Source organism: Pieris brassicae, chromosome 1 (assembly GCF_905147105.1).
Source record: "Pieris brassicae chromosome 1, ilPieBrab1.1, whole genome shotgun sequence".
Lineage (NCBI taxonomy): Eukaryota > Metazoa > Arthropoda > Insecta > Lepidoptera > Pieridae > Pieris > Pieris brassicae.
The window spans coordinates 5,078,332-5,095,225 of NC_059665.1; the positions used below are offsets into that span (position 1 = coordinate 5,078,332).

General features: G+C 32.9%; 1 protein-coding gene across 6 annotated transcripts in view; it reads left to right on the forward strand.

Annotated features, from left to right (window-relative positions):
• Positions 1-16,894, forward strand: part of LOC123710488 (sorbin and SH3 domain-containing protein 1) — a 111,314-nt gene that overhangs the window by 37,356 nt on the left and 57,064 nt on the right. For 5 of the 6 annotated variants that reach the window (XM_045662473.1, XM_045662482.1, XM_045662454.1 and 2 more), the window contains exon 1: positions 11,317-15,203. In XM_045662473.1, coding sequence (XP_045518429.1) covers positions 11,714-15,203 — 3,490 coding nt within the window. In that variant the 5' untranslated portion in view covers positions 11,317-11,713. Of the gene's footprint in view, positions 1-6,875; positions 6,957-11,316; positions 15,204-16,894 lie in introns of those variants that run through there. The other variant, XM_045662500.1, reaches the window with a different exon arrangement.

The window sequence follows — 16,894 nt, forward strand, 5'->3', positions numbered from 1 at the left end:
TTTAGTTAATGTAATAATTTATACGTACACTTTCATATCATATCTTAGTATATACAAATATAATAATTTTTGTGATGATAAATACTTCCATTACTGTGTAGTTTTGTCTGTACATTAAATTTTTTATAATTAAGGAATAAATTACAAATTAAAAGCATTTATTTCACAATTATAATCACGCAATGTATTGGTAAATCACATTTATGTTAAAGCACTGAAGCGTATATTTGCTATGAAAAAGGCGGAACTGTGGCTGTCAAAATAATGCGTAGACGCACCCCACTGCGCTGTGAAACCTTTATTCTGCATCCGGCCACATCTTATTGCTGCAATCTATTCAATAACGACCTAATTGTTACTGAATGACCTACTTTACCTTAAATTTTCTATTTTTATTAACAATATGTATAAGTTTGGTACTGCTCTGGTTGCCTAGCGACGCGACGTTCTACCACTACAGTCTTCTGTTTATGTGTTAATCATTTTCCTTGTAGGAATTTGCGTATAAAGAAACCCATTCTAGAATAAACCACCTATTTAGTGATATGAAACGGTGATTAACTCACCGTCAAATTTGTGGCTTTGTGATCTCTCCGCGATGTTTTCCGTCACCGAACGAGCAGGTATTTTTTGGCTTACTAGTGTATTGGAAAAACAATGTGTTAAGTGTGTGTAACACAATAATCGTAACGCTCTCGATCCTCACCATCGCATACCTAGTCATTAAATCGCGTTATAAGCTTCCTTTGAATCAGAAAATTCACTGGCATGAAGATTCATGCCGAGTGCCTACACCTGTAGTACGAGAGCCGGTGTTGACCAATCGTAATCAAAGAGAACGAGCCATCGTTTCGTCTTTTGTTTAACATTGTCATCCCCCCGAAGTTGGAAGTCCCATCCCTAGACGCAGGCCATCATTTAAGATCAGAATAACCTTTGGACGGATGACCTTCATTGTCTTATCGCAATTACTACACTCTACGATTGCAATGAAATGTTTGCGAGTTTGAAAATTGCGAGGAAATGACGTACAGAGCTCTTCCCACGAGAATTAAATTTTTGTGTAATTTGGTTCATTGAATTCATTTATATCGAATATTTGCGTGATGTGTATACCCGTTGTATACAATTCTCAATTTTCATACTATTCGTATATTATTTGAGAACTATGTTTAAATCTCACAGTTACTAGAGGTAAATCAGAATTATATATTATTTTTTACAAAGTTTAAAAATAGATTTTCACAAGTAGACAATTTTTTTTGTCCTCCAAAACAACTTGTTTACTAAGAAATTAGAATAGTTTAAGACATACTTCTGTTTGTTTTGTTCTCAATATTGTTTTAGTGCGATCTTCGAGTTTGCTCGTTGATGTTGTAACTATATTATTATAACATTTTGTTTCATGTCAAGTGAATCAAGCCGTAATGGTTGCAGTCGGTCCCTTTAACACCAAAACATGCCTATTAAAAAGATTGACGGAAAGTGTCCTACCAGTTCTTCACGCCCGATATATTAAATATCTTAAAACTTATGGATAATTATAAAAATATGTCTATTGGTACGTATATATAACACTAAAAATGTTTAGAAAATGAAAAACGGCTTCATGTAGAAAGTTGCCAATACTTTCATTGTTTTTCGGAGACATCTCCGTTCCTCTTTACACATCGTCGAATTCGGTGGAACCAGTGAGAAAAGCAGTGGGCCCATTCTTCCTTAGGGGTATCTTTCACCGCATCTTTAGAGCTCGTAAAGCGAATACCTGGAATTTTATCTTTAGTTCTTGGGTATAAATGAAAGTCACAGGGCGCCAGGTCGGGACTGTATGGCGGATGACTCATTATCTCGACACCTGACATAGTCAAATATTTATCAGTCCATGCGAAGGTGTTGCTGATCGTTGGTTAAAGTATGGGGAATCCATCTGGTACAAACTTCCGGACGCCTAAATGTTGGTGTAATATTTTTTGAACTTGACTCAAACCAATGCGTAGGCTTACCCGTATCTGCTGATAGGTCACTCTCTTATCTTCCTCTATCATGCATCGCATAGCACTGATGTTATCTTCAGTAGTCGCTGTTGAAGGACGTCCCTAACGCGGATCATCATTGAGATTGCTACGTACCCGCTTAAATGGTCCATAGTTAAATCAATTGTAAATAGTGGCATGAAATGGGGCTTCATTAAGAAATGCTAATCGCAGCCTATCATAGCTTTGTTGTTGAGATAATAAACCATTGACCGAAAATTTTCTCGCGTTGGTTTCATTTTCACGTGTAACAAGAGTTTTAGATTTGCTGCCAATTCATAAAAACAAATGACAATTCAGTACATTGACATTAGGTTACTAAAGAGTTCAAAAATTGAAATTCAAAAAACTTTTCATAAGCAATGTTTCTAACTGGCCCGTTCTAAACATTTTCAGTGTTACCCACTTATACACGAATACTACACATTAAAATAATTCAACATATTTAAGTGTTTATTCAAATAATTGACGTTAAAACGGCAACCTATTACCAGACTTATCTTAATTATTGTTATCAGTCACCTTGATATGGTCAGTCCCTAACCACGTCTACTGTAAAGCATTTAGAACGTCCACCTAAAGTTAGAGTCTATAAGAAAATTTACTGGAAATTATTCAATACTTTCAATTTATAGTAATATTTCAGGGTATGCATAAAATAATAAATGAACGTAACAGTTGATAAATTACAGAAAGCCTACGTGTTAGTTTTGATAGCTTAATGGATGTTTTTGAATGCCTAGAATGTAAATGATGGATGAGCTTAAAGCTGACGCCACCATTCGCATTTTGTACTGACAAATTGACATGCCGCACCTTGGCGCAGTTATATGACAATATATCGCCGAGCCAAAACACCATTTTTGTATTTATTTTTGATACATTTTAATGCATCAATTGCTATTGCAGATTCTCATATATTCCTTCTATATATAAACGGAACAACATAATAATGAAATAGTTTAGTGAAATTATACCTAGTATACATTTAACAGTATATTACAATTAATTCAATATTGTAAAGGCTTACAATTAAACTTTTTGTTAACAGGAGGCAAATGGGCAGGAGGCTTACCTGATGTTAAATGTGCCTGCCGCCTGGGCACTCAAATTGCCAGAAGGCTCGCAAGTGCGTTGCCGGCCTTTTCACATTATCAAACTATAAACTTCTCGCTACCATGAAAACTCTATCTTTATGTCTTGTATCCAATATTAATTGTGTAGTTTTGTGAACGACGACTTATTCAATGCAAAAGTTTTAAAAATCCATTACTGTGGCTATGATGATGTTGTCTCACCAAGGTACAAGTTTAAATTGTCGATAATTTTATTGGAGATATATAATTTAAAATCTCTACTACGCTACGGTAATCAAATGATATGGTTTTGTAATAAAATTTATAAAACATCTGGTTAACTTAACAAAAAAAATTCAATTAGGTTCTTAAAATAATTATATAAAAACATCGCCACTAAGACCGTATTCTAAAGTAGTTTACCGCGATATGGTACCGTACTAGTATAGACCTTTGGCACTATGCTTTCGTAAAATGAAATCCAAAAAGTACTGATTTGAATCCAATATTTCGTGATTGTCGGGTCGTGCTTAGTGTCGCATGTCGTAATCAACGTACAAAGCGGCTATTTTATTGTACTCCACATTCGGGTTCCATTGTAGAGGATCACTGTGACAGTGCCCCTCTGTTAGTGAGGTTGACCTGACCCGTGGTTAAGTGTAATTGTACAAGTGGTTTTTAATATGTGGAAGTATAGAAGTTAAAGGTGAGAAGCGTTCGGTTTTGTTTGTAATTAAACGCGCCGTCTCTGGTCAGAAAGAAAAAAATCAAAGTTATGATATAACGGTCGGCGTACGTAATGTCTGGTTAGAAGGTGTCATTATTTTGCGCCTGAAGCTTGACACTAGGACATCGGGAAATAACTTATTTAATGATTGTTAAGTTATTTGTAAACGTGTTTCCTGTGGAAGCATGAACATCGACCCTATTTGTATTAAATTTGGTTTTAAGGTATATTTAATTTGTGGCTAACTAATTGATTGTTAATTGGGCTTATATCCCCAACGTTAACTCAAAACTGAGGTTTTTTTTATATGAGACCAGAAAATCGTACTGGTGAAGTTATCGTCATCAGGATTTCATAACAATATATTTAAGTAATCCGATTAATTTGTAATCCTTTGACGGATAATTTAATCTTCTTCGAGTTGAAAAGTTTCAATCGATTTCCAACATCAATCGGGTACTCGAAAAATAAACTCGACGTTTTGTGAAGGACCATCCAGATAGTTTGATTGAATCTTTAGATGTTGCAAACAAATTCGAGTTTCCTTAAGTAATCAATATATCAATATTTAGTATAAAAAAGGTTACGGAAGTTATTAGTCAACTGCTACACTAACAAGCGATTCCTTCCAGACAACACTGGTAGGGAAAGAAAAAAACACCAACTGAGTGTAAAGTACAAAAAGTGCTTCAACAATTTACAAAAACTAACACACTAGAAATACTAACAACCTATGTGGCGAGCGAACGTTTAGGTATTTGCTACCGCAGCTAATAAATGGACGACCCAGTCAGTTATTAGATAGCCTAACGTTAACCAACATAAAAAGTAAGTTGAAAAGCTACTTTTATATGCATTTGTATTTATATGCATTTATATATATTTATTATATATGTCCGTAATATAAATTAATTTAGTAAACCTAAATACACAAAAAATAATAATAATATGTGAACGCTAATCTAAGGGCTCATAATGATTAATTTATATTAGTTAAACAAATATTAATAAGATAATTTCTGATTTAAGATAACTCAAGTAATTGTGCTTTGAAATGTTTTACGCTTGAGCGTTGTTGTTGTTGACAACAGTTAAGAAAGCAAATTAAAGCTTTTCAAAATAATTATCTAGTTATTACTGGCTGATTATTGTACGACTACTTCTATCAAATATGTTACAAGTTTATTACATTAGACCACTCATTTATATCATTACTAGCTGACCAGGAAAATGTCGTTTTGCCATGTATATTATTTCCAGGGAACATTATTTTAAGTTCAATAAAAATAACCTATTAACTGTAATAAATAATAGGGGTTGGTCGTAGTGGGGTGACAATTAAGGGTTGTATGTATTATGTATGCTGTATCATAAAGAAATAAACACACAAAAATTGTCTTAAAAATAAAAATAAATGTTTTTGTGGTGGACACCCCTTATCACTTAGGTGTTTGAAAGACAAATAGTAGCCGATTCTCAGACTTACTGAATATCGAGCTGTTTCGGTGGAGTATGGGAACAAAAAAATTATATATATAGAGATATAGTTTACATTACTTTATTATAATTTAATTATTAAAATCAAATATTTACAATTCACAGAAACACAGGTGTAAGTGTATTGAATTATTTATAAATAAGAACAATAACACTGAACGGAAACGAATTCGATCAATTACAATTATTACATATACAATCACGCTTGCGATGTATTTTTAGTGTTACTGGGAATCGTTGATTTTGAGAAGCATTGCTTAGTTCCATATCAATATTTAAGTTTATAGATAGGTATTTATCAAATTTTATTTATTTTCAGGCACCAAAGTTACAACCCCAGTGGTATTCGGTGCCTCTGCCTTAAATGTATAATATTTGTTTTAACTAACAAATGAAACATATAATTTGTCGAATTTCTAAAAATGTTTTGATAGGGGAGACTTATCAATATTAAGCTAAATTACTAAGTATAAATTGATTAATATGTGTTTCTTTGAAAAACAGCTCTAGAACGCATTGTAATGCCGCCAGATTTCGGTCTCTTTTTCTTGATAAATTATAATTACGTTTCTTCTTCTTTTTTCATAACCTCATCCACCTAGTGCACCTGATACACATCGTTGATTTTAGGATCTTACACTCCACGAAATGGAAAGCAAATCGCAAACTTTCTCTAATTATAGATTGATTTGATTGTGATTCCTGTTTTCACGAATGAAAGCGCGTGGTCAACAGCTAGGTCTTGGACTAAACTAGACTAAAATTAGGTTATGTCAATATTACTTTATATTGTTTTATGAACGCATTATAAAATTTATTTTCACTGTACAGATAATTAATCATAACATGAACACAACACGTTTTCAACATTTAGAATAAAATTTTCATTTTTTATTAATTACGTTCGTAAAACGAATGATTATAAACGAATTATTACAATTCGACGTTTATGTTTTTTTTTTGTTTTCTAATATTTATTCTCCTGTATATTTACGACTCGTCGACTGTAGTAGATGTCAAACAAACACAGAAGGCGCGAGTGTCGGCTGTGGTATAATTTATTGTTTGTGAACTCCTTTTTCCCTTTCCTCGTATAATACAAATTTACACTTTATTCACTTTTCGTTGGCGCTTTATGAACATAATGTACACACATACCGAGGTTACGATCGCAGGTTAGGGAGGATAGGTCCAAATTTGTATTAAATTTATTTTTATTATACACATACATGGGTCTATACTTATATTTTGAAGGCGAGAGAATTTTGTTCACATGTTAACAAATATTGTCCTGTATTTAGTTATCGTCTTGAGTTTTCTTGTCCTGGTTTTAAGCAACACGGTCCCATCATGGTCGGGCTATATTTTGCTGTATGATGAAAACTCACTTTTAAACAAAATTACGAATTCAAGTGCATTGATTTGTTGAATTTAGTGACTGTTGTAAAATACACATAACGTGAAAAGTTATGCATTTGAATTTTAAAAACTTTTCTGACGTCAACACTTGTAGACTTACTTATACTATATATTTCATTTCAGCGGATGAACAGCCAATTGACGTTTCTAAACCTCCACTGAAGTCTCCTAGTTCTACACTTACACCGAGTCCGACCAGCAAACGTGAGTAGACAGTTTTATATAAAATAATAATCTCTGTAGCAATTGATATGTGAATTTCCATTGTTTGGAAGAGATTTTAAGACGGGTGCGGTAATATCTAAACCTCCTGGGCAAGTTTTGTTTGATTTAACGTGAATTGAATGCGCTACTAAATATTTGTCCGTTTATATTATAATCGATATTTAAATTTTCCATAGACTGTCTGTCATCTAACGAATACTTACCATTATTAGAAATTTGATACAATTTGAAAGACAGGACATTAACGATACTAAATCATTTAACTATAATAAATACGATGTGTAGATGATAACATAACATTTGATTATTTTAAACAATAGCCAAACACAACAATATCACAAACAACACAAGCCATGTTTGGACATGTCCCATTTTTTTTTAAAAAAAAACACCCGTTTATGTAACCCTATAGAGGTCGTAATATAATCTACACGTTACCTTGACGAAGCTCGTTAATCTAAATACGGAGTAATTTTATGTCACTCTTTTAAAGCTAAGCCGGATTTGTCTCACTAACGATCTCCACAAAAACGATTTAGACCTTTTCGAATTAAACGGATTCGAGATTTGCTTTCAGGTAACTTAATAATGAATTCGGCGTAATAGAATAATTTATTTAAATACTAATTAACATGGGATTTTTTTTATATATTGACAGCGTCATAGACTACAGAATGATTTGCTCAATGCTATTTTATTTCTTACAGTATTTTTGCTCTTTTTTCATTACTATCAAAATTGTCATTGTAATTATCCAGGAATGTAGATTAGTCTTGGTTAAATAAATTTAATAATCATTTTATTCGTATCAGATCACTTCCAACAAATTTATAAACTGTATAATATTCTTAATAGTATGAATGCACGCGAACGCAGTATATAATTCGAATATTTTACACGCAAGTACAAGGCTAGATTTCTTATAATCGAGTGCGTGCAACTGAAATGTTATAAGTTGCATTCGGCACAATTACCTTATTACCCTTTGAATGTTTGCCAAAAAACTGGCAGAAGTTATCGGCCGTGCGTTTTTGGCACAACGGTCCGGATCTATGCGGCGATTATGTCATGGATCGTAGTTCGTCTGCTTTCCAGTCGCCAATCGAGTCGCCAATATTTGTCTTGAAATCATAGTTTAATTTTACAGTACCCATTCAAAAATTGCATGTTACCATAGAGCATAGAGCAGACATATTCCCAAGCAGGATATTTTTCTTACATCTGGGCGTAAGCTTCTTAGTGCCCGCTCCTTTCACTTGATGGCATCCAGCGCAGGGTGGCTCGAAGCGTCGACGATCCCGCTCTTTCCAATCGGCTTAATCCTTTGACTTTGCGCAGATATGTTGGTCCCCTCAGCATCTTCCACTGCATTTATAGGGAGTACTCTAAATAATTGTTCGGACCAACAATATCTGCCTCTGAGTTGCATCATCGAACTTTAAGGCAGAATGCAAAATTCTTTCCATCTCGACGCGTGGTGCTTTTTGAGGGACTTTAGCCGCGCACCACTTCTTTGTTGAACCAGCTGCCGGTACAGATATTTACAAACCGAAACCACCTATGGGCCTTCAAGAAACCAGTGAAAACCCTGGAAGGTCGGCAATTCATCCGCTGGCTGGTGACACGCCTGCTCTTTTGCCTCCTGTCCCATAAAAAGAGACATATTTTAACGTATTTGTGAGATCAAACATGCCAGTTGCCTTCCGAGTTCATTACATACATTATATGTATATAGAATGTTTCCGACAGAAATACTTAATTTTCTGTAAAATTTGTCTTTGGACTTGTAGGAATTACTGTTCTGATAACAGTGTCATGGACTAATTTGTTTTGTATTAATATCCTTGTCGCAGTTTTTTCGTATTCTTCTTATTACAAAATTAACAGTTTTTTTTTAATTCTTTTTGGTCACTTTTGGTAACTTTATTACTTTTACGTTTTTGTAAACAAGATTTTTATTTATGTTTTAAGTTAGCTGTTCAATCTATATGCTACAAAAAATTCGTTTAAATAGAAGTATTTCAATATGCATGCAGAAAGTCGGGTGTCATTTTGTGATATTCCTGGAAGGTCACCCTCGGGAGCTTGATTTATGACATCTGCTCCTTTAATATGCTTTGTAATTTTCATTCTAAGTATGGATTTTGCACTAAACCTATACCGACTAATGTTATCCATAATTTTTCCTTAAGACACATAATGTTACAAAGTTTTTGTTTTTTACCCTCCTCCTTCAGAATAAAAGGTGTGCACTTTTATTCTGAATTATAATTGGGCTGTTCGTATTTTTGTAAGTTATTATTGGGCTTTTGTTATTTATGCAATAGATATACGCAAAAAATTTAATTACATCGAAGAATTATATTGAACTGAATGCTAGGTAGGAATGTTAATAAATTTTGACCCTTTTCTATACTTACATATAATCAATGAGTTAAAAAACAGATATATTTTATAATGTGACGTAAGTTGTATGTAGTTAATGTTACGAATGTTGCTATTTTTAAAAGCTTTTTATAAGTCTTGACCTATTTTTCGTTCATTATACTGGATCCTCTGCAGTGTTTCAGAATATATTGATATAACGAATCTTTATGTATTTGTTTTAGTTGTTTTATCTTCAATGTTTCGAGTAGATTGTAGAAAATATTAAAACAGCAGAATTTTTTGTTGACTTCTTTAAAGGTACTTTTAGTACGGCTGAGAGTTTTTTTAAGCTTGGACAAATTGTCTAGAAGAAAAAATAATTTACTGTACAATTATATAATATTCTGAACCTTGGAAAATAGCACAGGCTTTTTACTCTACGTTATTATTAATGTATATCGTCATCGTCGTCAAATCTGTAAACAACTAGGCAGCGACTAAAAATAATTTTATGCATCTGACATTGCAGTGTGGAATGTGTTACACTTATTTTTATAATATACGGATTTTTAATATTGTTCAATGCTTAAAGTCATGGGCTAATACCCGACTTTGTCAATGGTCTTTTTTAAATGTGCACAATTGTGGTGAATGAATACATTAGGAAATCAGCATGGATATATGACCATCATCATTGCCGTAAAGTGGTTAAACAAACGGACATATTTATGATATCATATGTACGGGCTTCAGTATGCGACTCTTTTCCCTGAGATCATAACTTCGATCCCCGGCTGTGCAACGTTTGACTATGCTGTGTGCGCATATAATAATCGTTCGTATGGCGATGGAAAACATCGTGGTGCAACCGGCATGTCCAATCTAAAAATCGTAGGTATGTGTCAGATATAGACTTATATTCTATAAAATAAAAATATTCAAAAAAACAGATGTAATCTAAGGCCAAGTGTTGTAAGCCATTATTATCATATGATCATAGGATACGTCACCAATCTCTAGTCATTCTGTTATTTGTATTATTAATAAGTTGTTGCTAGTAATATCTATAACATAAACTGTACCGCACATTAATTTATTTCCCTAAGTTTCTTAAGCAATTAATTACCTTTGAAACCGCGTCTCATGATTACCTGCAACGCGATATCAACGTGCTTCTTACTAATTAGGGCCCTCATAGTAACCAAGGTGTATCTACGAATTCACGCATTGGTATTATCTAGTTATTTGGGAGGTATTAATCCAGATTCTAATGAAAAAGGTATTCGCCTTGCATGATAGTCACTCGCAGCAAAATTTGGTAAAATTAAACTATACACAAAGTTACCTTGAATTTCTCTTGGCAATTTGTTCTTTGTAAACCGGTTTCTTAAATACATTGTGACCACATCCGTAATTTATATATACTGCAGTGGAAGTGTCCAATCAGTCTGGGTGACCTGCAAGTCTAGATCAACTGGTCTACTTTTAGTCCACTTTTGTTACGAATTAATTTGTAACCACCCACTTCCTTACCGTCAATTGTTAACATGAACTACGCCGTTGCTGGATATGATTGTTAGAATAATAAAAATTGTGGATTTTTATACTAGTATAAATAATAAAACAAGGAAAAATCTTGAATACCTTCTGACAAAAATTAGAGCGCATTAAAACCAAAATTGAAATATTTATTTTGGAAACGTATGCCCCTCTTTCGTATACAGTAGCGAACAGGTAAGTGGGTCAATTAATTTTAGATAAAATAGTTTTTATTCAATATTTAGTAATTCAAAATTTAATTACGAAATTATACGTGCCATCCGCTACCTCCTTATTAGTTTCAAATAGACTATTGTTTTTCTCCGTTAGGTAAGCCAAAAATGGATAAGAAACGCCTATGCAATTTTAATTAATAACAATTTAAATCGCCCGTGCTGATAATACATTTGTTTGTTAGTATGAAGTAGCCGGCGCGCCGAGCGGACTTCCCTTCGTTCGACGAACGCGCACCGCGTACACGTCTCAGCGTAAAAATAATTCTAAAGCGCGCCTGCGTACTTCAACCCATTTATAATTATTAGTAAATCGCGGTGCGGGCGCATGACTGCCGCGCTTAGCTGTCGCTCGCGATACAAAGTTTTAAACGATTGTGTACCTATTCCGAGCCCAGTTAACAAGCCCTTGTGAAAGCCGAAACTAAATCCCTAACGTCAATGTGCCTACGTAATATATTACGTCAACGTTAGCACCCACGCTAAAGATACCGGCGCAGACGTGTACTTTATACGTTAACACATCGTGCTTGTGTTTGTGCATTGTATATAAACGTTTCTTATCAGTGATTAAAGTATTGGTGTGAGAATCTCGATATGCCTGATAAAAATAAAAAGCGCAAGAATAATAAAAATAAAAGGAAGAACAAAGGGCAGCAGCAACCAAATAATAATAATTCACGTATTTCAACTGAAGCATGTAACCAGCGACCAGAATGTTTAAAAAAAACTAATTGTTCGCCAATAACAAGAGACGAAATTACGGAATCGCAAGAAAAACTTGTTGTTGAAACTACTACTCAAGCAGTGACCTCAAACGCTGCTTCTGAAATCTCAACTGACTTAAAAGAACTACCAAAAGAAATAAAATCCTCTAGTGCTATACCACCCTACCAATCAACGTCAGCTGCAGGCATAATAACTAAAGAAAATACTCAATTATTCGAAGCTTATAAAGTAGAATCTCCAGAAAAAACTATAAAATCAATACCAAAATTACGAAGTGATATAAAAAGTAAAAGTGTTGATAATGATGATCGACCAATTATTGTAGAAATAGTTGAAAGCCTTGATAAAAATGAGCTTAGCAGTTCCTTAGCAGACTCAAGTAATATTCTCATAACTGAATTTGAGCCGGAGGTTGAATGGGAAAACACATGTGATATAAAAAAAATTAGTTACATCGAAGAAGAAAATGTACCTCCAGGAGTCTTATCTGTAATTACTCTACCACTTCACGTAGCAGAATGTGAAGAGGTTAAATCAATGAGTCCAGAAGAAGAGAAATCTTTAAGACAATATTTAAATACATTAAAGTTATCTTCAAATACAGGCGTTTTTAAAGAGTTGGAAATAAAACCAGAAATAGAGCAGCAAGTAAATCATGATATAAAACAACGCTTACGCAAGAAACCACAGGCTGAAGAAAGTTATAGGTCTATGACAGGACCTGCAAGATCTTTACATGTAATTGATGAAGAAGCAAGCGGGGAATCTTCATCAGTTTCGCGTCGTCATTCTTACCTTATTGACAAAAAAAGTGAGGATGAGGAGTTAGACGATGATGTATTTTATGCAACAAATGAAACAAAACCAGAAATAAAGTTTAGAAAGGGGCGCAAATCGAATAATTTAATAAGTCAAGAATGCATACGTGTTGATGCTCAACTTAAAAATCCAGAAATAACTGAAGCGAGAGGTTCCTGGACGACATCAACTGTTGAAAAAATTACAGGAGCTGAAATTGTATATCTCACTGACTCATCTAGTAGCACTAGTTCTCTTTATGATAATAATGATATTGAAGAAAAACATGACGATAGTGATGTATCTGTTCGTATTATAACACCGACTATTGAAGTTATTGATACTGATAATTTCTTAAAAAATGATTATAATTTTAACATTGTCAAGTCACAAGATGAACATAAAATAAATAATAACAGCATAGAAGATTATAATGAGAAGTTAAATCAGAATTTTGACAATAATTATTCTGAAATCGAACAAAATGAAAGAAACAATAAGAATATTTCAAAAGAAAATCACGAGATTCTTGTTTTATCAACAGACAATATAAATACCAATCTATTCGTAAAAGATGTAGAAAAGCCTAGTTCTGAAATACCGACGCCATCGGTGGATACCAAAAAAGTGGTAGACAAATATGATCTTGAAATAAAAGTGTTGAAATGTGAACTTAACGATGCTATTAATAATTTAATAAAGGAAGTAGTCTCAGAAACAGACGCAACGCAAGAATATCGCAGTGATTCATTAGAACGGGAAGACTCATCTAGCAGCGTTGGCTCTTCCCAATGTACTGCAAAGTATAATCCTAAGTGTTCTTCACTTAATGATATTTCTATGCCTGAATTTGATGAAAGCGATAAAAGTAATGAATCCCAGATATGCTCAAGCGAAAATAAAAGTCACGTTAAAGATGTCATAACAAATGTTCAAAATATAAATCATAATATTACACATGAAAAGGCCATAGAAACCCCAAGTCTTCGAGATATGTGTTTGGAAAAAATTTGTAAGTTGCCATATGGTGAACAAATATTAGAAGAATTAGCCAGTGTATCGGAACGATTACAAACATTAAGTGACCACGCTGCTCCAATTGGTTTATCAAGAATCACAACTTTTAAGGATACCAATATTGTAAAACAAAATGGATCTAATGTCAACACGATATCACGCGACAAAATTGTAACGCCTCCTGCAGTACAGCCTCGCAAATCTTCGTTAAAAATTAATCAAGACGATACTTTAAAAATGAATTCTATAAAATCAGAGAGTATGCGATATAACTGTCTATCTCCTTCGCAAAAAATGTTAATGGAGACAACAAACTCACTATCTCATCTTAAAAATACTAAAACTTCCGAACAAAAAGAAAACGTAGAAAACAAAAAGGAATTGTCTAATCCAATCAACAATAATACGATTGATGTGCCATTTAAATCTCAAACTGGAAGTCGTTTATTAGCATTATTACGTAACCCATCAGTGACTACCAATTCACAGAAACCAAAATCAAACGATGACAATATTTCTAATATATATAAGACACATACAAGTCAAGGCCATAAAGTATCAGTGAGTGGTATAGAATTCCCTGTTAAGCCAACAAGTGAAGAATGTATACTTCATAGCACCTCAAATAATTTTAAGCCTATACCACCGCCAAAGCCGAGAAAATATTCATCATCTTTGTACGAAAGTGATGAGTCATCAGATTTTATTGATAATTCTTTTAAGTCAGTGAAAAATCATAAAAAATATTTTCACTTCTCGACCGGTAACTTAAGTCAAGAGATAGAAGATGATATTTCCTCTATTCAAAATATGCACAGACATTATAATGACATGTTTAGGCAAGCAAGAGAAGATCTACACCCAAGACGTCCATCTTTGCCTAAAGATTTATGTGATCAACAAATGGAATATATTCGCCGAAAAGAAAAAGAAGTTGAAGCAGAAATTTATCGACTAGAAAGGGAACGAATTAATACGCCTCATAAAAGAGGACCTAGAGCTCCTATGTTAAATGAAGAGTTTGAAAGGGAATCTTTTACGTCATTTAATCGCATTAGAAATAGCCAAAGTCATGGGGTTTTACCGTCGATAATTTCACCAAGTCCCGGAAAATTGTCATCAGTGTTTAGTAAAAGCCAAGAAGAATTATTAAGAAATAAAATGTATTCTGAATATCTCAGCCAAATGGCAGAACGCGAGGAAAGAAAACAAAAGAAGATTATTAAAATAACTAAAACACCATCAATTAATTCGTATTCTAAGAGTTCATCGGAATTAACCACTTACGATTCCAAAGTTAACAATCGCATTGAAAAAGAATTTATTGACAGAGCCAAGGATAGGTGGAATAAGTTAGGCATTAAGGATCCAGAAACGGAAGATGAATATGATAGAAACTCTTATAGAGAACCAAAAGTGATTGAACATAAAATAAAAGTGATTGATTCGGGTGAAGAAAAAGATGTTCAAAAATTGCCTAATCATTTACAAGACTTTGTGAAGTTTCGAGCAAAAGACAAAAGTGTTAAAAGTGAGAGTCCTGGTGAGTCAGAATCCAAAGAAACTGCTTCGCATGGTGTGGTTTTGTGTGCAGTGATAATATTAATATTAACAATAACTAAATATATATTTCGGTTATTCCGCCGTTGATGTATATTATGGATTTTTAAAACAATTTAATGTAGTAGTAGCATGATATATTTCGCATGTTTTGATGTTATTATAAGTGTTAATTTGTAGAAATGGCGAAATTAATCTAGAGAAGACGCAAATGACTAAGGTAAGATAGTTCTATAAAATTTTCTAATCAATATGTCGCTACCTGTTTTGATTTAAAAATAATGTTAAATAACAAATTAAGATTGTAACTTATCGAACGTAGAATCGTTCAATAAAAGAGCGTACCTATTCTTAAAAAGCCAGCAACGCACTGGCGCCCTTTGCAATTGCAAGTGTGATGATCACTTAACAACAGGTAAGCCTCCTGTCCGTTTACCCCTGTTGATAAAAAAGGAAAATACATTATTTATCCATTAATATACATTTTATTTCTAAAAAAATGTTTGCGTAATATTAAATTAAAAGACATAGTTAAGTTAGAAGAGTCATGGATTTCTTTATTAGATTTAACAAGCTTGTTGGCATTTAGAATAAAATTATGTATTACATTGTTAGTGGTTTAATATTACAGTCATCATTACATTCTATCAATTTTCATGGTAGATATATAATAGGCATTTTGATTACGTATGGAAATTAGCATTTGCTAGATAACTGTGTTATCAAAATGGCAAATGCATAAACAAGTTAATTACTAACATGACGATACTAGGTTTATTTTTGTTGGCAAAAATGTTTTTTTATTTATTTAGATAGCCATAGGCTTTTATCAAATTACAAAACCAAATGGCCTTCCCTAGTAATAATATAGAATATGTACTTATAAATATTGGAGTTGTTTGTCCGTATGTATGTGTTTATGAGTACCTGTGTGTTTGTGATGATTTACTAAATAAACATTATTTTGTAAAATGATTTTTGTAGGAGGCTTTTGTTTTATTAGAATTTATTTACTTATTTATAGAATTAATTTATCAAAACTTGTCACATTTATGCAATGAATTGGATCTTGAACAGAACACTTCATATTTTTATTTGAAAATATTTAGAGGATATGGTTGTCGGATTGAAACGTGTCTAAATTATAGAATATAATGCGGTAAATGTGTAAATGTGTTGTGTTATATCAACGTGTTTATAAGTGAATTGTTACAAATATTATTTATGAAAAACTGATTTAGCTTATACTACCAAATATCATTTGCAAGAGAGCAATGCCCGTGAAAATATTTAGTTCAGGCTATATTCGTACGAAATGGCCTTTGGTGACTAACATTTTCATCTTTATGCGACGGTTTCTTAGTTTTTATTCGAAAATGTATCAAGCGATAATATTTTTTGTGGCACCTTGATATTATTGAGATTGATACTAAATCAACATCATAATTGAGACTGGCTTTCGATTCTTGAAACTCAAAATTTATTTTAATTTTTTAGTGTAAATAATTACATTTATGATACACAGAGTAAACCGTAGACCCTGGATAAGATACCTATAAAAATATAATTATTTACAATTGGAAATCACAAATATCACTGAACTTATGAACTTATGACTACATTTTACTATTACTATTTTACTATACATTGTACTATTTAGATTACATTTTATAT